This window comes from Berghia stephanieae, chromosome 2 (assembly GCF_034508935.2).
Source record: "Berghia stephanieae isolate SIO BIC M18660-M18661 chromosome 2, UCSD_Bste_1.3, whole genome shotgun sequence".
Taxonomy (NCBI): Eukaryota; Metazoa; Mollusca; class Gastropoda; order Nudibranchia; family Aeolidiidae; genus Berghia; species Berghia stephanieae.
In genome coordinates this window covers 123,252,436-123,274,709 of record NC_088361.1, presented here as the reverse complement: position 1 = coordinate 123,274,709, position 22,274 = coordinate 123,252,436, and the positions used below count along the sequence as shown (strand labels likewise).

Sequence of the window (22,274 nt, the reverse complement as noted above, 5' to 3'; positions counted from 1 at the left end):
AAAGTAGAAAAAGTGAAAGTCTCGGGACTTGCGTTATCTCATCCTCCATGTTTGTATGTCTTCGCTACCAACGACGCCATCGAGATGGGAATGCGTGAATGAGACCATGAGAAAGAATGACGGAGCTTAGTTATCAGACCATCAGGACGGCTAACCAAGCCCGTGAAGCGGTAAATATTGCTCCTATATAATGCTAGATTTGACATTTAAAATGCTTTATTCAGCAGTAAACATCATGTCGTATTTTCAGAATAAAAGCCGGTTATTCATTCAAAATCGTGCCAGTTTTTTACAGTTACAGTACAGTACAGCCATAAGTTTTAAGTTTAAGTCTTTTCAGAATGTTATTCAGTTTCAGTCTATCTCAAGTTAACGGAGCTGTACTATCGTGCTTATTTCTCGAATATACTCACAACAGCACAGTTGGCCACGCAACAAAAAAACCGACCGTATCGCCAACAATCAAATAATATTGTTCACTTTTTATTTAAAGTCTTAAAGTAAGTTTATCTCAATGATCAAAACAATTTAAACAACAGAGGTCCATTTGGCATTCCAGCAGTGAGCTGATAAATGGGCTTTTCAGCACGATTATAATGATACCAAATTTTAAAGATTGGGTGATTAGAAGAAAATAATGCAATCCGATTTTAGGTCTTTTGATTGACAGTTGAGGTCTCAAAAGAAAAAAGAAAAATTCATTGAAATTTTGTGTATTGATTATTGATGGCATTTATATCTCATTTTCTTCAGAAAGAGTTACCTTATCGTTTGGTGTTGTGTTATGTTTTAATCTTTGAAAATTTAGAATTCCTTATGATTTTGGATAAAATAAGGTATGATTTAGCAATCAGAAATTTGGAAATCAAAATTCCCGTGAGCGCACGAATTGAACATCTTAACTTTGTAATAAAATGCAATGTAGGGCAAAGTTTTATCCCGCATTCCTGAAATCATTCCAGAAAATGTCAACATTCATTTTAGGTCAGTTTTAAAATCCAAATGGTGCTTTGTCACAATCACAATGCATGGCAGCATCTTTCTGGGTTACCGGAAGGGATTTCATTTTGTATTTATTTGTAGAAGAGGAGAGAATTGCAATAATCTAGCTTTGACAGGATTAGAGTATTAACCAACAAGGCCGAGATGTCTCTTGTAATGAGATGTCTAACACGACATATTCTTCTCATTTCCATGTCCATTAACCTTACAATATGATTTACGTGACTGTAAAAGACAAATCTGAATCAACAAATACACCCAGATTTTGAACAACCTTAGCTGTTTCAATTACACTATTTCCTAACACGATTGATTCACACTCTACATTTTTAAGAATTGCTGGCCTAGCGATAAAGATTATTTCAGTTTTACTATAGTTAAGTTTTAGCCTGTACAGTTCATCCAACTTTTCAATTTAACAAAGCAAGGTTGGAAAGGTTCAATTAAAATATGCAAATGGTTATAGTTATAGGTTGCTGACTTAAAGATTTGACTATTGTCAGCATAAAATTGGTAATATAGATTAAAATCGGAAGTAATTGATCCAAGGGGTTTCACATACATTATAAAAAGAACTGGACCCAATACTGGTCCCTGTGGCAACCAAATTTCAGAATTATCAGATGATTTGACATTTTTAACCACAGCAATCTGTCGACGATTTGTTAAATAAGATTGGCTCAATTTTCACCCCTGCAAATGATCATGAAAGTATCATAAGACAAAAATCAGATGTGTCCAGCAATTCATTTATGGCATGGCACACATAAGGACCATCTATAACCCTTACTTTTAAAAAAAAGTTTTTGAAGTGTATTCTTTGATAAATGACAAATAATTTCTCTCAGAATAAAACAATGAGTGAATGTTTCAAGTTCAAACAAAACAAAGTTATTTCATTTGTGTACAGAAAAAGTTGTAAATTTTAGATGAGTGGTGCTCGTTCTGCATTAAAACCTGTGGCACAACAGAATAATCTTTTGCACCCATCAATGCCAGTCTATATTTTGTCAGGCACTTTCTTAATTGAAATTTTCCTTGTTTTTAAAAAGATATGTTGAAGCAAGGTGCTGGAGACAGAGTAGACATATTTTATATTTATTGAAAACAATGTATTGCTTTTGCTGAAGACACTAAATATATTGTATATTTTTCTACTTGTTTTATCTTCTCTTGGCAGGATGAAGTGCGGACAGATTCAAGAAAGAAAAATCTACTTATCTTAGTATTAAATTACCTGAGTGAAGAAGGGTAGGTAAACAATTTGGATTTCCTTACACATGTAAAGTTCTTGTTTATGGTTCAGTTATTATCTGAAACTGCGTTAAAGATTAAGGACAAATCTTACACTCATAATTTATAAATTGTCCCAAAGTGCTGTTGAGAGAAACGGGAGTTTTCAAGATATTAGAAAAGAGTTGTTTTCTTTTTTGTTGTCGTTGTTATTATTGTTTGCTTGTTTGTTTTTTGTGGGGTTTTTTTGTTTCTATGTTTAAGATAAATTTTATATTTTTTACTTAATCCAAGAGTAGGATTGTAATTGAAGATTCTCTCAAATTCTCTTTTCTACAGATACCTCGATTCTGCCTCTAGTCTTTCCAAAGAAACCAATATAGACCTTCGCCGCTATGAAGTGTGTGATAACATTGACCTTGAGACTATTCTCATGGAATATGAGTCATATTATTTTGTGAAGTTTGCCAAGTATCCAAAGATTACTAAGAAACTTTCACCTCAAAGTGGTAAGGATAACATGAACTTCACAGTTTGTGAATGTCGGTTAATTAGCATAGCAAATTTGATATTTTCACACCATAGGTCCAAGTATTTAGTAGGGATGTTCTGTAGCCATGCATATATAGTCAAATAAATATAGTATATCCCGTGTACAGTAAATATGATTTATTATGTTTATGTCTATTATTACCAATGTATTTTAGTAAAATCACACAGGAGCTATCCAGCATTAAATATTAGTTTTTCACATTGTATTACAGCTTTATCTGTACTGCAAAATCTCGCTAATTCTTCATGCATAATTGATGATGTGAGATATTCATTTCATCAAAAGCTCCATATTCATTTATGGATTAACAATGTCTTGTTTTGTTTATGTTTTATTGGCTTTTTTTTCCTCATCACAATTGATTGTCCAAACCAGGAATGACAGGTATTTGTTTGCTCTGCCGTCTTGCTTTTTAAAATCATTACAAACTTCCACGCCATTTCTATCTTCCTGACTGTTATGGTTGCAACCCACATTATTATATAAGCCTACAGAATTGATTGATTGAAATGATTGATGCTTTGTCCGTAGACCAAACTGCATGTGAATTGATTTAATGTTGTTTTTTTTTCAGGGGGGGTATAACATTTATCAGCCTCCTCATCGTTCTACCCACTATCTTACATATCTGTCTCTTACGTGCCTAAACACTCACTGCTATCATTGCATTTAAGGTCTTTTCCTTTGCAGGGGAAAATATTAGTAGATAATTCATTAAACTTTTTCCTATCAAACTACTTACCTGTCTAAACATCTTCGCTATCATCTCTGTTTGTATCTATCGACCTATAATCATACCATATAATATTTTTAATTAAACATTCAAAACGATGTCTATTCATTTGAAGATAATTATTCGTAAAAGAGATAGATATTTTCACAGATTTTATTTTTTCCACTAGAACGTTCCGGTTCAATATCTCTACCAAGCAATCTCCAATCAAATGGTTGTTTTCAAGGGGCTGAACATAATTTTATCCGTAAATTTATTTCCATTTTAAAACCATATTAGCTAGATCTCCTTTTATATTTTTAAATCTTTTTTCTCTCTCTTTTAAAAATCAGTGATTGTTACAAATAAAACTTAGTTTCTAACACTTTGTACACATTTCTTTAGCTATGCATTTATTTTTAAGGATTTTAAATCAAGAGAAGACAGTGAATGTGTATCTAGACTTTATTTATTCATTTAGAATATTTTTACTTGCTTTCTTTTTGCAGTTCGCAATGGTAGGTTCCTCACTTGTTTGATTGGTTGGATTTGTCACTTTTTTATCATTTCTTATCGAATTGATTGTGATTCTCTATTTTGTGTATTATTAACAGTCAAGCAAATTTATTATCCTTCTAACCAATATATTCTTTTCACTTAGTTCACTCTATTCTAAATGCATTTTTAAAGCCCCCTTTGCCATAGTTTTTCTTCATTCGCTTCTCTTTATCTCTTGTATGATTCTTTTTTCAATGATTCATTTCTTATGCTCAGACATTGCATGACAATATCCTTGCTACTGTAAGATATTCTCTCTCTCTCTCTCTCTCTCTCTCTCTCTCTCTCTCTCTCTCTCTCTCTCTCTCTCTCTCTCTCTCTCTCTCTCTCTCTCTCTCTCTCTCTCTCTCTCTCTCTCTCTCTCTCTCTCTCTCTCTCTCGTTGGGTTAGGGGACAGCAATAAACAAAATTAGAAAACTATCTTTCTTTCCACTTCAACTATTTTCACTCCTTTTCACTCGAGTGTGATGACTTTTAAAAGTTTGATGCCATTTGCTTTGTTACTTTGTTGCTGTGTGTGTGTACTTGTGCTATATTTCAGGCTCATTGTGTCTTATTTTGTCATATTGATTTAATGATGTTAATTCAACAACAAAATTCTTTTTTTTATATAACCAATTGCAGAGGAAATACAAAAATACATTTTGCTTTTGTTTTTTAACAATAAATTTTGTTTATGACATTTGTTTTAGGTTCCAGTTTGTCTTTTATGTTTAATGGAATAATACAGATTTATTTTCACATTTTATATTGTGGAGATTATGAATTCAAAGATCGGAATAGAAAACGGACCTAACATTTCTTTTTATATATCAAAAATATTCAGTATGCTCATTTTACGCACACATGCATTTAATATTTTACTATTATTATTATTATTATTATTATTATTATTATTATTATTATTATTATTATTATTATTATTATTATTATTATTATTATTATTAGATTTAGATTTAGACTTGTATGAAAAAAGTCATATCAGCCTGGAATGTATGTTAAAAATTTTTATTCTGGTCATGTCCGTTTGCAGTTTTGTTGGGTTTTTTTTAATTTTATAATTTAAAATGATAAAGAGAATGGGCTTATGTTGTGTAAAGTTGTTGATAATACAGTGCGTTCACGATTTTTAACCACTTCAAAGTAAAGTCCAGCACATTTTTAACAATTATTTTGGAGCAGGCAGGATAATCAGTTGGATCCATATTTCCACGAATTATAGTGTGACTGTTTTGATCGCACAGTTGAATTAAGGAAATAATTGTTGTAAAATAACAATTAATCAAATGTGATCTGTAGTCTCAAAAATTAACACTTTTGATCAGTTTTGCTTTATATTCGCTTTTCAGCACGCGGTTTGCCTAAACATAATACCAGAGTGAGGCAATGGAGCAAAAATTAGTCAACAGCCCTATACATTGTGTGATGCAAAAATTGGGTGCATGCTTTTATTGGCAGAGTCAGATTAGTACGAATGGCTGAATATATGTGTACTGCATATTTGTTATTGATGTGAGCATGTATTAAGTGAAACAAACAAAGATTAATGAAAATTACTGGATCATTGTATAGTTTGATGACTTAGAGCTTTCCATGAATATGTGGTTGTTGGATACTAACTCTGTGATTATTTTCATTTTTTCAAAGGTAAATTGAAACAGTAAAGAATGAGATTTCCATTATGTCATGTCCTTATTTCCTCTAATGGACATTTATCATTTAAACTATGCATGATATTTATCTCACATTTCTATTATTCATCATGGAGTATATTGGCAGCGATTAAACACAAAGTAAAATGTCTCGGTCTCATTAATTTTGACAAAATACTATTTTAGAAAAGGACTCTGGAGCTTACTTGGTATAACACCCAACATGCGTAACTCTGTACCAAGAATTGTGGCAGGATTTTTGTGTCTCCTGCCAAACTAGCAATGATTGTACCTGGTGGAAAGTACTCAGCAATAGAATATCGTCTTATTCAGAGAGTAGCAATCAATCTCTATTGCCGGTTTAAGGTTACATGAATCAAGTTCCTTGAGCCTGCTGAATTTAACATAATATCATATCCTGTCTCTAGCTGGTTTACAGTTATCGCTCAAGTTTGACTCAGTGCCCAAGACGGTAGTATTATGTCGGGCTGACTTTGATGCTGAAAATTTTATTTATAGTTTTATTTATATTATTCTATACTAGTGTTAATTTTACATGTCATAGCTATCAGGTTCATCCCGAGATAATTTTATTTTAAGGTGGTTGAGTCACATTAATGATTTATGCCCCTCTTCATTTACAACTTAGTAAACTTTGACTATTAATTTATAGCTTGTCGTATGCAATAAAAGCAATATTTTTGTTTCTTAGGATAAATCAATTATTTTCATTAATGCCATTCAAATATATAAAGATATTCGTTTCCTTTGAGTTTAAGAAGGCTGTTATTTTTACTTAGGTTCATTTTTGAAGCTCTCTTTTTCTTTTCTTTTTTTTTTTTTAACAAGGGATACGAAGTCATTTGTTTTGTTAGTTTTTTTTATATACCCCAGAATGCAGAGAAAAAAATTATGAGACCTCTTTCATTTTTTCTTTTTATTTCTCTTACAGCTGGTGCTGCTGAAAAACGTACTCAGGCGAAACTTAACAGAACAAACAGGTAAATGTCACAATCATGAATAAAACGTTTTATAATGTTCAATAAAGATTTTAAAAAAAAAAAAAATTTCCATTAATGACTATTTTCTATTAATTCTTTATTTACATATTCTTTTATAATACAGGCTCTAGTTTATTATTCTCGATAACAGCAATCTTATTATTCTTTTTTTTTTTTGCTCACTATCAACTTGAAGAACTATTTTTCATTCAATTATTCAAAGAACTCATATTGACTTTCTTTAGAATTCTTTTTTTCTATTCTGGCATTGTCCTTTCTGTCTATATTCTTTTTTGTTTCATTTTCTCATTATTGTGTTTCTTATAATTATTATTGTGTTTCTTGTAATATTGGTAAATAAATGCCAATGTGTAATGAGTTTAATTACATCTATCTGCTCAAATGGTTATCGCTTCTTTGAATTATTTTACATCTATCTCTGTATTTTTATATTTTTTTGTAAAAATTATTGCAAGATACATGAAGGGAAATTTGTATAGACATACTACAGTAGTAGGCAACGTTTTTTAGTTGTTTTTTTTGTTTTGTTTTTGTTGCCTTTGGATAAGTTTTAACTGTTGTATACGAAAAAGGACAAACATAGAATAAAAAGAGAACTTTGGAATGCACCATACATTTATAATTCAGTAAAGTTGAATTCAGACTCTAAAGATAAGTAGAATAATATCTCAAATATAATGCATTTTTATTTTATTATAACAGTGTACTAATTTTATGAAAGGGTATATCTAATTTTCCATTACTAAATCCGAATCATTTTGATGTCATGATTAATCAGTTAAAAGAAAGTGAAGTTATCTCCTTTAAACTTTTGCAGTCCTTGCATAGATGACAGGTCATTCATATAGCTTTGTATTCTTTTTGTTTTCATACGAACTCTCCCCACTCCCCAAATATTATTAAGAGTTTGAAAAACCGTGGCATGGTTGTAAATTCATCGTTTGTTTCCTATCTTCACATTTCGTTGTCAATCAAACCATATGAATATGTGTATGAATAAATATTTTCTTACCTTATTCTTTTCTTGGCCATCTATTTCCTTTTCTCTGAAAAGGTTTACCATGTATCCGTTCCTTTTCCAACTCTGTTTTTTGGAATTGACTTTTTATTTGTGTGTTGTTCCCAAAATAAATTTCTTACCATTGTTCAATTATTTTTTCTTTTAATATAAAGATATTAATAATGACTCGTTAAAAAAAAATTAACTAAATTAAAAAACAACAACTATGAAGTAGTACTTGATTATATGGATTACATGACCTTTTTGAAAGTTGCTTATTATAGTATAAAGAAACAGACTTAATTTAATAAGATCATGAAAGCAGTCATTGAGTTGTCGAAAGGAAAGGAATATATTGGTGATCTCTTTCTTCACACACGCTAGCTACTCTATTCTACTCCTTTCCCCCAGATCTAAATTACATGTAGGGACTATTGGTAGTCCTAGTGCTTCTAGCCCGCGCACTGGAAGGTAAAGAATCAATGATATTTCCCATAAATTTACAATTCTGGGTTATTGCATGTGATTTTATCCGAAAAAAACAACTATGGCACACAGTATCATATTCTCTTAATCTTAATACCTTTCAAGTAATGTGGTGATCTTTATAAAAACTAAGTCAAGTTTTAATTTAACTCAATTCATATAATATAACATAAGAAACAATGTTTAGACCTTTAAAAGTGAAACATAGCCTTACAATGATAGTGAGGCACCATATTTTCTTTTCTCTTTTTATTTTTCGTTTGTTTTTTTTTAATCATCATTTTTTTTTCTTCTTAAGATTTTGAAAATAAATTTACAATTGTTTAAAATTTAAAAGTGTGCAGTGGAAGTAAAATTCACTTTTGCTGAATCAATCGATTTAAATGGAGAAACGTGACTTAGATAAAAATCAGTACCTCTTCTCAAATTGTATGTAAGATTTTAGATGCTCACAATTAGAATATTTTATTCATGTTAATATAAATGTTTTTCACCATGATAATATTTTTAATAATCATTTGTGGAAAAAAAAAGAAGAAAGTATATTGATACTTTTATGTTTGTTACCTTATGTGAGTCTATTTTGTTTTGTTTTTTTTTTGCTTATCAATAAGTTTATATGTAGATTTCAGAAGAAGAAAAAAGCTCATTATATATATATATATATATATATATATATATATATATATATATATATATATATATTATTTATATATATATATATATATATATTTATAAGCCATACCTTAAAAGGAGCTAGTGTCTAGTTTCATTTCCTATTCTGCCTACACAGTGTCTGTGATCACATTTGAAACATGAAATTCCATAATCATAAAACAACACATGGGAATCCCAATTACATTACAAAAAGAAAATAAAAATAAAGAAAAAGAATTAGAAGAATGTTAAAAGGAAAATAAATAATCTCTTTTTGATATTTAATGTCAATATCTTCAGGGTAATCAGTAACTTTTTACTGAATCTCTTTCGTGTGAAATGTAACTTTGGCAGACCCTTCATTTTAATCCATAGAAATGATACGCTCTAAGTATTAAACCTATCGTTTTTTGTTTTTGTCTTTTGTTTGATTTTTTTGTTTCTTTGTTTGTTTATTTGTTGGTTTTTATTTTGGTGGGGGTTTTTATAAGGGGGGGGGGGGGGGTTGATAAGATGCATAATTTTCAATGTTAGTTGCATTTATTTCTAATTTTAATTTCATATCTTGATTATCACATAAGTTACTAGTCAGCCAGCATATTACTAATGGTTTTGGTATTTGAAAATGTGGTGTTATCTTTCTTGAATATTATCAGCAACAATCACTCTTCTTGTTGTTTTGTTTTGCAGCATTTCTTTTGCAGTGTTGTGTTGTATATTTTTATAGTTCGTCTGTTGCGTATGCTTCTGCCTTCTGACAACACTGTTGCCACATTGTTGCTATTTTTTTTCTCCTTGTTTCCTTTTCTTCCAACCTACAGTGTAAAATCAAATACTCCGTCCCTTCCCAGAATATCACACACTTCTCGACCTCCCACTCCCCCAACACAACAACAACCACCACAAAGACCGCAGTCTGGAAAAAGCAGACGGAATGTGACATCATCAACAAGAAAGGCAATAACAAATTCATCGTCAGCCAATGGAAGTGCACAGGTAATTGACATGATATTATATTGGTTTGATTTCGTTCAATATCTTGATACTGAAACTGACATGGTTGCAGGTTGGTAATGCTCTATGGTAATATTCATCAATATAAGATAATGTGATTAATGTTTGTAATGAAGAATATTTTATCAGACCAACTTATTTGCCAAATACTCTACATTTCAGCTGCTAGTGTTATTTGTGCAGAAAAGTAGGAAGAGGAGATGATTGTATTTTTTTTTTAATCACTTATAAAAAGCACTAGAAATACAGCTTTAACATAAAGTAATGAAGGGTCTACCGAAAAAGCACAAAGTGATCAATATTTCTACTTCATATTTTTTTCGAAGTGATATTGGAAGATATATTAGGTGAACAAAAAATAAGTTCTGATTTCTGACACATTATAATGCTTTGCTTTTTGATTATATTATTTGTTTTAAAACTTCAGATATTCAGCAGTAATATAGCATTTGTGTGTTAAATTTTTTATGGGGCTTTTTGTTAATAAATGTATATTGATGACTTTGTTTACGAGTCTTGTAAAAAGTTAAATTTGGATAATAACCAAGATTATAGACATTTCACTTTTGTTTTGTTTTTTGTTTTTTTAAATATTGTCCCTAAAATGGACCTGATCCATTTCTTTAAACATCAGGTTGATATTCAGTGATTAGGTGAGGCACCATAGCATAAACCTCTTTTTAATGAAATTTATTCTTTATATATTTCTGAAATACATATATTTATGAAACATCCTTGGGCATTGAAAATTGAAACAATGAGTCAGTGGTGTGATATTGAAAATTAACAGTGCTTATGGTTGTTGATGATGGTGGTATTAGGAAGTTGAGGAAGAAAAGATGCTTATTATGTTGATGAAGATGAGGATTTAGAATTAAAATGTTCAATCCTCTAAGAAGATTCTGAGTTCTTTAAATTAAATATACAATACAAAGAATATTTTTTTAAACTACTAAAAGCACGTGTTCATTGCTGGAATATTTATACCCAGCTGCAGTATAGAAGTAAATCTTACATCAAAAATTATCATAGAAGGTAAAGAGAAAAGAAGCTAATGTCTTTTGGTCTTTTAAAATTTATTTTGTGTATAATCCTTTTTAGCCCAGGGACCCAGTCGGGATGATGAATGGTGCAGTGGATGGATTGTCTCTCCAAGGCATGACTGTCCAAGCTAATGGAATGGGTGGTGGGGGTGGAGGTGCAGGCGATCCGCCTGTACCACCCACCCCTAAACACAGACAGAGAGTGAGTGCCATTCAGCAAGTTGTATATTTCAATAGTTTTGCTGTTTATCCTATAATATTTATATAATTTATCTCAGTTGGTTATTGTACTCTCTTTATATTATCTTCTTATTTAGCATTTGATTTTTACTTGCAAAATCCAACCGTGATAAGCAAGGCTTCTGAATATTTGGCCATTGTTGGTTTCTAATGGTTTACTTTTTTTGTAAGGGAAGACTGGGAATATAATTATATAAAGTGACCAATTGCCATTATCATGCAGTTGTGCAATATTGGACTTTCAACACAACCTAAATTATTGTTGAATGTTTGAGTCGCGGATTAGTTACTTTGGCTGTGCCCCTTGAAAAGTCATTTTGCATATACTGATTTTCCTCTCCTATCAGAGATGGATGATAATTTGGATGTGCAGAGGTCTTAACAGGGTGCAAATTGGTGCTGATGCATCATCAGGCTTTTAAATTAAAATTGTAAAGCGCCTCAGAGTCAGAGCTTGGTGTTTGCTGTTGAAAAGTTCTTTATAAATGCTTATTTTTAAATATTTCTTAATAACTGTATTTACATTTTTCATTTTATGCATTTGTTTCAATGTGGTCCTTTCTTGCTGGTATTTAATTTGCTGTGATTGTTTATTTGTTTGTTTGGTTAGCTAATCTTTTAATTCTTCTTTTGTTTCAGTTTGGTCAGATCATTGATATCCGGTCGATGATACAAGATGTGACAAAAATGAATGTAGAGGAAGGGAGCCAAGACCAGCCAGGAAACGTGAGTGGAAATTACGAATAAAGATCAGATGATCTTTTTATTTATATATATATATATATATATAAAGAGAGAGAGAGAGAGAGAGAGAGAGAGAGAAGTGGGGGAGGGGGTCTATGCCACGTCTGCTTGTATTCATAAACAGGACAAGTGGCAGCCCCCACGGCTCTCTACCAAATAGAACAAGAGCAGCATTACATATTAACTATGGAGTATGTTATTAAATGTACCACATATTTTAATCTAGGAATAATTGTACTCGTAAATTGGTAAATGTCATAACACAACCCAAAGAATAACATCTTTGATGAGCCATTGATATAAGTACAGCATGCAATTTATATAGGTGTCAATTTTCAAAAATTATTTTAATCCCTGCTTCATTTAATTCATGATAAATATTATTTGATATGCATGTATTGATTTTTTTTCAATAAATTGTGATATACAAACTTATTTTTGTCATCCAAATCTGATGTATAATTTTTATCTCAAATTTCAGGACCGGTTATTAAAACCTCTAGGTGGTTACTTAGCATATAACAGTGAATGGAGGGAGTTAGCACAAGTTATCAGCAGGGTAAATAGTTTTTGATTTTTCTTTCTTCTAAAGATCTGAAACGACTTGTGTGTGGGTGTGTGTGTGTGTTTCCTTTTTACTTTATGTTGTATTGCTCAACCAATTGGCTCGCCTGCAAGTGGATTTGAATTTTCTTTCTATAATTTTTTTTTATTGACCCCTCTGTACAGCACCTTGTGATGGGATAGATATGTATGGACAAGAGCTTGCAAAAATCAGCCAGCGTCCTATCCAAAGTTTGACAGTGTTACTGTCTGTTTCATGCCACCCACAAAGAACGGTGTGAGCTCTGGTTCCTTGGACTTCGTGATTCTAAATGGACTCCTCTCTATTTTTACCTTTTAATTTTAACAATTTGTAAGTTTATTTGAAACACACATTCAACAAATATGTATGTTGAATCAATGATCCGCCACACATTTTATGTTTCATGATATGAAATGCATTTTGCAATTTTTAAATGACCTGTTTATAATGTTTTCAACGTTCAGTTTGATGTTTGTCTTTTTCCCAGGATATATATTTACAAAATCCAAATGTGAAATGGGATGATATAATCGGGCTGGACGAGGCAAAGAGACTGGTCAAAGAATCTGTAGTTTACCCTATTAAAGTGAGTTATATTATTACATTTTAAAACTCATATCTTGATATCTCATGTTTTGAGAAAACTGTGTTGCTAAAGCACAAAATAGAGAGAGAGAGAGAGAGAGAGAGAGAGAGAGAGAGAGAGAGAGAGAGAGAGAGAGAGATAGAGATAGAGGAGAGAGAGAGTTTGAGCAAGATATAAAGTTGTATTTAAGATTGTCCAGATGTATATGTTACAATACACTTCTGAAATATCTTTTTCTTATGCAAAAAGACATGGAGTCACTGTAAGTTGCTCATAATCAATTTATTTTTTGTTATAAAATCGTGCTGTAAAAGAACTTGATGAATTTTTTTTTTAATTTTCTTTGTTTAACAAAAAGGATTAATGTAGAAAAGTTATGACTCTGTATACAGTTTTGATTCGCTATTTCATTGCCCCAAACATATTTTTAGGACTGTGCTTTTCTTATTGTTATTATTATTATTATTGTTATTATTATATTATTATTATTATTATTATTATTATTATTATTATATTATTATTATTATTATTATTATTATTTATTATTATTATTATTATTATTATAAGTGTGTGTGTTGATATAATTTTTCATAATTAATGTATGACTTGCCTGACTGATGCACAATAGCATTTCTCATACATGTTGAGAGATTGAATACACTTTTAATGTTTCTGTGTATTTCAGTACCCACAGTTGTTCCAGGGAATATTGTCTCCGTGGAAAGGTTTACTTTTATATGGTCCTCCAGGTAACCTATCAAATATTTCATTGTTTGATTCTTGTAATGATAGGTAAAGTTGGCTTGGTTATGTAGTCTTGTGGTATGACACACAGACCGTTAGGTCAGGTTTTGAGTTCTGCTCTTAGCAGTGCATAGTTGAGTCGTTGGAAAAGGCTCTTTACTCACATTCTCTCCTTTTATTTAGGTGTAAAATGAGTACCAGGCCATTAACAGCATTGTCTCTGTAGGAAAAAAATGTAATATCGCTTAACAAGCATCATGTTACGTCCTGCATGTTAAGTATTGCTGTTGGCGAGGGACCCTTTGTAAAGTGCTTTGAGCACATTTAGTTGATATTGCGAATATAAATGCTTGGGGTTTTTTTTATTTGAAAAATTATCATTTCAAATTTAGGGGTTTGATTATATATAATCATAATTTAAGTTTCAATCTTTTATTGATAAATATTCTCTTTGTTTCTCTATGAAGGAATGTTATGATGATTATAAAAATTCAGCACATAGTGATTTGATTATAACTGAGTAACAAGTGTGTAACTTTCATTTACCCCATATGAAAAGTAAAGATTATGAGTTAAAGCAAACCATTATTAAAATAATATGGACAAATATCAAGAAAAACCGCTGCTGATTTAAGTCTGGGCTTCTCTTCTACAAAAGATAAATAATAATTGTAAGTTCTTTTCTTTTATCCCCTTTTTATGTCTTGTTTTAATAATTTTGTAAAATTGAAAATTCTCATATTATCCATTAAAAAAATTCTTCTCTGCATTTATCCTGGGTTTTTTTTCTCCTGTCACATAATGACGACATATAAGGTACGGGAAAGACGCTTCTAGCCAAAGCTGTGGCAACAGAATGTAACACAACATTTTTCAACATATCAGCGTCCAGCATTGTGAGCAAATGGAGGGGAGATTCAGAGAAACTCGTCAGGGTAAAAAGAAACATCTGAATCCATAATTTATAAATTTATAAACAATGACTGCTTTAGTAATATTTCTTAAGGGTTAAGGCATCTGAACATAAAGGCAAATCAAAGTTCATTCTTTAAAACTGAGTCATAATTACATTTAGTATATAGTTGTGTTTTGTTTGTTTGGTGTTTGGTTTTGTTTTGTTTTTGGTTTTTGCAGGTGGGGGGGGGGGGGGGGGTTTGGTTTTTGTGGGGTTTTTTATTTGATCATTTATAGCACTGATGATATCTGACATGCCCACTTACATGAAGTTAAATTCCAAGGATGTATTTATTTTGGCATAAATGCCTTATCTCAGTTTTTTTGGGTTTTGTGTTTTTAAAACTGATTTATTAGAATGTTCTCAGGCTTTAATACTGTCAACTTATTTCAATGACCTTTTAAAATCCTATCATTGAAATTTTCCCATTATCATTAACAACAGAAAATTAATGCATAATAACAAATTCAGAATCATGATATAATCTTCGATCAAAAGCTCATTTAAAATCAAGGTCTTTAGTTGTATCAGAATTTTTTTCTCCCAAGTTTGAACAAAAAAGGTGTTTAGATTACGTTTTGTTGATATTGATATTCATTCAACATGCAATATACATTTTCTTTTTTTCACCTGTAAATACCGCCTGTACATATTCTTTCGTGTCAGGTGCTATTTGAACTAGCCAGGTTCCACGCCCCATCCACCATCTTTATAGATGAACTTGAGTCATTGATGAGTCAGCGTGGATCCCAAGGAGGGGGAGGGTACGTCAAAATGGTCATTGATAATATGACATCATTTATTATCTATTTCAATATAATGAGATTATCACTTCCTTAGAGACGTGGTTTAATTTTGGTTTATAGTCTAAAGTATTATTATTTTTAAAGGTAAGGAATGTTTTTCTCCATCAAATAAGCTGCTATTATTTTCTTAGTGAGTCAATACTGAGAAAAATATTTAAAATTAAAAATGAGCTTTATATAGCACAATATCCACTAAATGTGCTCAAAGCGCTTTACAAGGAGTCCCTGGTCAACAGCAACATTTAACATGTAGGACGAGACATGCCGCCTGTTAGGCGATATTACAATTTTTTGGGACAAAGACAACGCTGTTAACAGCCAGGTACTCATTTTACACCTGAGTACGGTGAGAGAATGTGAGTAAAGAGCCTTTTCCAACTCAACTATGCGCCGAGCACGAGGCTCTAACCCAGGACCTTCCGATCCGAAAGCGAGTGTCATACCACAAGACCACATAGCCGCACATATTGATACTGTAATTTGAATAATTTGATATTGACAATGATTATTCACATTGAAACAGTATAACAATTGGGAATTTGTCATCACAAAGTAACCTAAAATATATATATCGAACAACATGGCTTTAATTTGTGGTTGCAAAAGTATGCGGCTATGTGGTCTTGTGGTATGACACTCATTTGGATTGGAAGGTCCTGTGTTCAAGTCCGACACTCAGCAGTACTTAGTTGAGTTCTTGGAAAGGCCTCTTTACTCGCATTCTCTCACCATAATAAGGTGAAAAATGAGTGCCTGGCAGTTAACAGTATTTTTTCTATCCGAAAAAAAAATATAATCTCACCTAAAAGGCTCCATGTCCTGTCTTACATGTTAAGTGTTGGTGTAAGCTGGGGACCCTTAGTAAAGCGCTTTGGGCATGTTTATTAGATAGTAATCTCTATATTGCTGAAGCTTTTTCTTTTTTACTTAAGACTGGAAATTGTAAGAATACGGAGCCTGTTTTGAAATATGACCTCTTTGGAGTTTGTATTGTTTTTTTGGTTTTTACTCCTTTTTCTTGTAATTTTGATTTGCCTGTTTTAGTTAAAAGGGACCTGTAACCCAATCAACTGAGCAACTTCTTATCAAATTCAATTTTTTTAGTCTCCTTGCCTATTCAGCAAAGAATGTATGGCTTTGCCAAACTCTAGATCTTTAAGTCCTTTGCAATTAACCAGCATCCTACTTAAAGGAGAGCAAGCAGTTATTGTTATTCGTCTTGTGTCTTACAAGCCCTGAGTTTGACTAACTGAAAATCTTGTAGTTAAACTGATCTGTTTTTACAATCTTTCCCCATCAGAGAACATGAAGGAAGCAGACGAATGAAAACAGAGTTATTAGTACAGATGGATGGGTTATCAAAAACAGACGACCTTGTCTTTCTGTTGGCAGCATCTAATCTGCCATGGTAAGTGAATAGTGTATACAGTGTTAGATTTACATCAACCGTCTACTTTACATAAGCTTACATTTTTCTTTGTTTGAATACTTCAATAAAATGGTTTCTGATAAAAATCTAGATATCGGGTTATGATTTCCTTTTTTTTTTTTAAAGTATTTTTTTATCTACTTTGGTTGTATCACTCATCACTTATCATTTTTTAAAAAGATTCCCCTCTTTCATTCCCATGAGGAAATTCTTTTATTTTTTAAAAGGGATGACTGAAATAACCCAACAGTCAATTGTAGTCCAACATCCCAAGTGAGTTAGGGTGAAGTGACTTGCTCAGAGCCACAAGTGCAGCACGTGTGGAGTTAAAGTCTGTACCACCAAGATATATTCAGGGTACAAACTTGAGATCATTCCACTGAGCCACACTGCCTTCCTTTGTCAGTTGCTACTCTTTACTTGTTTCAATCAACTTTTGCCTTTTTCTTTAATGTATTTTTTTTTCTCTCTCTTTTAATCGGCCTGTCTTTTCTTCCACAAGTGTTTGACTTGGCACAAGAGACCATTAATTTGTATTTGTATTTTTTTGTTTGTTTGGATGGGTTTTTTTCTGATCTTTTTAAAAATATATTGTTTCCCAACAGGGAGCTTGATCATGCCATGTTGCGTCGTTTAGAGAAGAGAATTATTGTAGATTTACCAACCTATGAAGCTCGAAGAGCCATGTTTCGACATCATCTACCAACGGTGGTTTCCTCAAAAGAAGGAGGACTTGAACTACTATCAGAATTAGACTATGACATACTAGCTGTTGTAAGTGCTCTTTTTATAATAATGAATTGGATACTAACAGAATTTAAGTGTTGAGTGTAACTTATGTCTGATTTACAGATCAATCAATATGTACTCTCATTACTGCTTTTCTCAGCACTTTATAATGTGTGCAACTCCTCGCCTGTAAATGTATAAAGCAGTAATGAAATACAGTGGATGAACTCTCTAATACTGTCTTGTACTCCTACTGGGTTTTTTAATAGTAAAAAGTTGTCATTTTAATTCGTTCTCCATTAAACTTTACCCATGTTGTATCAATTGTTTCAAGTATTTTGTTCCAATAAGACATCCTTTATTTTTCTTCTTGGGTCGATTAAAAATGTTCTTGTAATAATTGAATGCACTTGCACACTTTGTTTCGTCAGAAAACTGATGGGTACTCAGGGTCAGATATAAAATTGGTATGCAAGGAAGCCGCGATGAGGCCTGTCAGGAAAATATTTTTTGCTCTTGAAAACCACTCAGAAGGTAAGCACAATCCTTTAATTTAATAAATCAATTTCTCTGGTCTTTGTAACACAACAAAGAAGCAGTGAAATACCAGGACTGGATAAAATCATGCCTATATACATACAGGTTTGAGCTCAGATAACTCTAAAGTTTAACTAGTCAATGTTGAATAAGAAAAATTATTTGAAATACCAGGGGGGAAAATCCAGATATATAGTGATCATTAATGAATCATTTTACAGAGTCAATAGGGAAAGGTTTGCTTATCAAAGAAAAGCATCTGATCTGAATCGAACTGTTACAATAACAAAAAAGAATCATTAGTATGGCTGTCTTCAGTCATTTTCACAGTATATTATAATAGAAATGAGTGAATAATTGTGAAAATAATAATCAGCTTTAACCTAATTAACTTTGTTTTGTATGTTTTCTTTCTCTAAATTGATGATTTAATGTCAAATTTAAAAAAGAAAATTACAATGAGTTTATGCTTCTTACAGGGGAAGAGTTACACATCCATTTGGACAAGATTAAAACTGCTGACGTATTAGCCGCATTAGAACGAACAAAACCATCAGCCAGCAACATGAAACCCAAATATGCAGCATGGCAAAAGGAGTATGAATCTGTATGAGAGAGAAGACATTGTTTTTAGTTGTATATAAATTGTGAATGAGAAAATATTTATTGAGATTAAGCCCATGAAGATTGAGAGAGAGAGAGAGAGAGAGAGAGAGAGAGAGAGAGAGAGAGAGAGAGAGAGAGAGAGAGAGAGAGAGAGAGTTTGATGAGTACAGTGAAAATGGATTTTGATTCTTAAAAAGATTCATTTCAAGCGTCGGATTCTTTGTTTTCCAATTCTTTATGTCATTTTTCTCTTCTCAAAAGCTGTCATTTTTATTTTATTTTTCCTTTTGAACCAACGATCACCAATGGAAAGGCTATAACTAAAAAGGCTGTCTGGAGACGAGATGTTGAAGATATGCTAGCAAAAATATATAAATAGAAAGTTTTTAAAACTCTTATTATATTCTAAAGCCTTTGCATTTTTATTTTCTTGAAAGGATTTATTAGAAAGAATCTCTTTCTCTTGGGTGCCAATTACATATGTTGACATTGCGCATCATCACTATTAAATATTTTTCCCACTGTCTTTCTTTCATTAAAAATATCTACATTCCTTTTTTCCCCCTCTTCTTTCATTTTTGAGACTTTACAAAAGTGTGTGCATGAGTGATCTCAAGAATTTAATACAAATTGTGATATTCCAAGAATTCGTTGATTTAAATATAAAGGATATGATACTTTAGTCAGCATTAGGATAGAATGTACAACTACAGGGTTTAGTTTCGTCTGGACCACATTCGTTGATAGGACCAAAACGTTTTTAGTTCTAGGTAATCAATACAAATGTGGGCGTTTGTTGTTTTAAAAATAAAATCGTATACTAAAGCCTTATGAAATCAATTTTCCATTTCAGGCAGAACAAGATGCCTGTTACTTTTGATATTTTTCCGTATATAAATAAACACTTACAACCCCATTCCCCCCCCCCCTTCTCTCTCTCTCTCTCTCTCTCTCTCTTTCTCTCTCTCTCTCCCTCTCTCTCTCTATCTCGCTCTCTCTCTCCCTCTCTCTCTCTCTCTCTCTCTCTCTCTCTCCTCTCTCTCTCTCTCTCTCTCTCTCTCTCTCTCTCTCTCTCTCCTCTCTCTCTCTCTCTCTCTCTCTCTCTCCTCTCTCTCTCTCTCTCCTCTCTCTCTCTCTCTCTCTCTCTCTCTCTCTCTCTCTCTCTCTCTCTCTCTCTCTCTCTCTCTCTCTCTCTCTCTCTCTCTCTCTCTCTCTCTCTCTCTTTCTCTCTCTCTCTCTCTCTTATATATATATATTATATATATATATATATATATATATATATATATATATATATATATATATAATATATATATATATATATATATATATATATATATATATATATATATATATATATATATCTGTATCTCTCATTCTTTCTTTCCTGTAACTATGGTACTCATTTGCAGTTAAGTGAAGTTTAGTCACAATAATATGTTAATTCTACCCATATAAACAAATGTTGGTCAGTAAAGTATGAGATATACAAATTAGAAGTCATTGTCAACCCTGGTCAAGGAATACAGGTATGGGATTTTTTGTGTGTACTGGATATCTTCGTAATCAATCGAAATTTGAGTTTAACATTTTTTGATCAAAATGAAAAAAAACAACTAATTTATCAGTGTACGACAGTGTGGTCTGTGTGTGCATATGATGAGGTCAAGGATAGTGAGTCGGTGCTCTTTACATCTAAAGTCTCGATGAATGCAAGTTTTCAACACGAATGTCAATCTCGAGATATTTTTCTATCTGGTTGAATCTTAACTTGATTTAGCTTTTGATCTAAGATTGTTGAATGTAAGGCTCATAATAATACTATCAATTGAGTACAATAGGTTCGGATAAAACGGGAACCCTTCAAAAAAATGAAAGTTTTAAAATCCCCCCTTTTTATTTATTTTTTTTTCTATGTAATTCATATATTGCTCTATGTTGAATTCACGGGATTCGGCTACCAATAAGACTTTCTGCAAGTCTGTACGTATATTCTAAGTTTACTGACTAAGCTGTTCAGCCAACCAGCAGCAATTTTTGATGTTATGCAGAGTCTTCTTCAATTTTTAAAAAAAAAAGAAATAGTGTGATAAAGATGATAATTAAAAAAAGAGTAAGGCAATTCCACTCCATGACAATCACGATGACCCAGTGAATTATTTACAAAGCAGTATTATATTTGATGCCATAAATTACACCTCGGGAATTTATCAGTCATTTGATTTTTTGCTGAGTTAAGAGTTGTCAGATTGTTTTGTATATGCCTTTGTATTTTTTATTTAAAAAGCCCACCATAACAGTTCGTTAGCTCCATGTCAGAATGTAAAATTGATGATACTTTCATGTTTTTCACTGACTTCACTACACAAATTACATCTTGCCCACATTGTGACGGGCTTTTTTTTTTTCGCTTATGATAATAAGAGATCATTCTTTTCTCACTCTGGCACTGTTTGACGTACCAATACCACTGTTGATTGGTATCTTCCATTGACGACAAGGGAAATTCTCAGATATATGTAAAGGGGTGTAGGTATAGACATTTAATTAATAAAGTTTTCTTTCAAATTGAAGAGCATTGAGCTTGTTTTGATAGGTGTATTACCATTTTTACAATCCCATTTCGTTATTATAAATTTATAAATGTGTACCATATGTTAATCTTTATTGTTATTGTTATGTTATATACTTGCTTTTTACAAAAATAAACACATTTGAGAAAGAAAAAAAAATGAAACCTAAAAATAAGACCACAAAGTGCACGAATCGTTATTGTTATTTACTCATTTTTTCTTGATACAGTAATTTTATTTGGGTGAAATTTGTCCAAACAACGATTGTGAAATTACTGTTGTTTTTTTTGTTTTTTTTTGCTTATTTTGTTTTTGTTTTTCACTTCTCTGTCCTGAAACTCTTTCATCTTGAGCTCTTGGAAAGGAGGTAAGGCTCATATAAATATGCATGTTAAACTGTTTTATTTATGCTGATGAGAATGACAACGATGACTATGATGGTATTGCTGTCTCATCTGTTCTGCTATATCTGGTCCTATCCATGTGGCTGTGCTTCCATTTTCCTATTATTATTCCTAAGAATGGCTTCATATTTCTTTTCTGTTTTCTGGCTTTTTGAGTGGGAGACAGATGCACTTCAATAGCCCTTTAGAGCCATCAGGCTTATAAAGACGGTTTTTGCCCTACTCCTAACTCGACATCTGATGGTCACACCTCCAGCTCAGTGTGTTCTATCTCTTCCTTTAAATTGACCGCTACACTTGCGACTTCCTTCGGGTTTCATTATCTGTCAGATGCTTTGAAGCTTGTGGTTGCACACTTCTGTAATGCACTGTTGGTGACTCCTGTATTCCCTACCAAGTTAGG

The 22,274-nt window shown here is 31.9% G+C and overlaps 1 protein-coding gene across 8 annotated transcripts; it reads left to right on the top strand.

Annotated features, from left to right (window-relative positions):
- Window positions 1-23: 23 nt before the first annotated feature.
- On the top strand, window positions 24-19,044 carry LOC144966485 (katanin p60 ATPase-containing subunit A-like 2). 8 transcript variants are annotated; one of them, XM_078903082.1, is made up of 18 exons: window positions 24-170; window positions 2,183-2,253; window positions 2,575-2,744; window positions 3,691-3,768; window positions 6,663-6,711; window positions 8,144-8,203; window positions 9,727-9,871; window positions 10,991-11,134; window positions 11,812-11,898; window positions 12,398-12,475; window positions 12,990-13,088; window positions 13,774-13,837; window positions 14,649-14,767; window positions 15,454-15,551; window positions 16,894-17,001; window positions 17,628-17,796; window positions 18,183-18,285; window positions 18,768-19,044. In XM_078903082.1, the coding sequence occupies exons 1-18, from the start codon at window positions 117-119 to the stop codon at window positions 18,899-18,901; spliced, it is 1,830 nt and encodes a 609-aa protein (XP_078759208.1). In that variant the 5' UTR covers window positions 24-116; the 3' UTR covers window positions 18,902-19,044. The 8 variants fall into 8 exon arrangements, with proteins under 8 accessions (XP_078759208.1, XP_078759207.1, XP_078759212.1 ...); XM_078903081.1 differs by having other exon boundaries at window positions 9,697-9,871; XM_078903086.1 differs by lacking the exon at window positions 3,691-3,768.
- The last annotated feature ends 3,230 nt before the right edge of the window (window positions 19,045-22,274 follow it).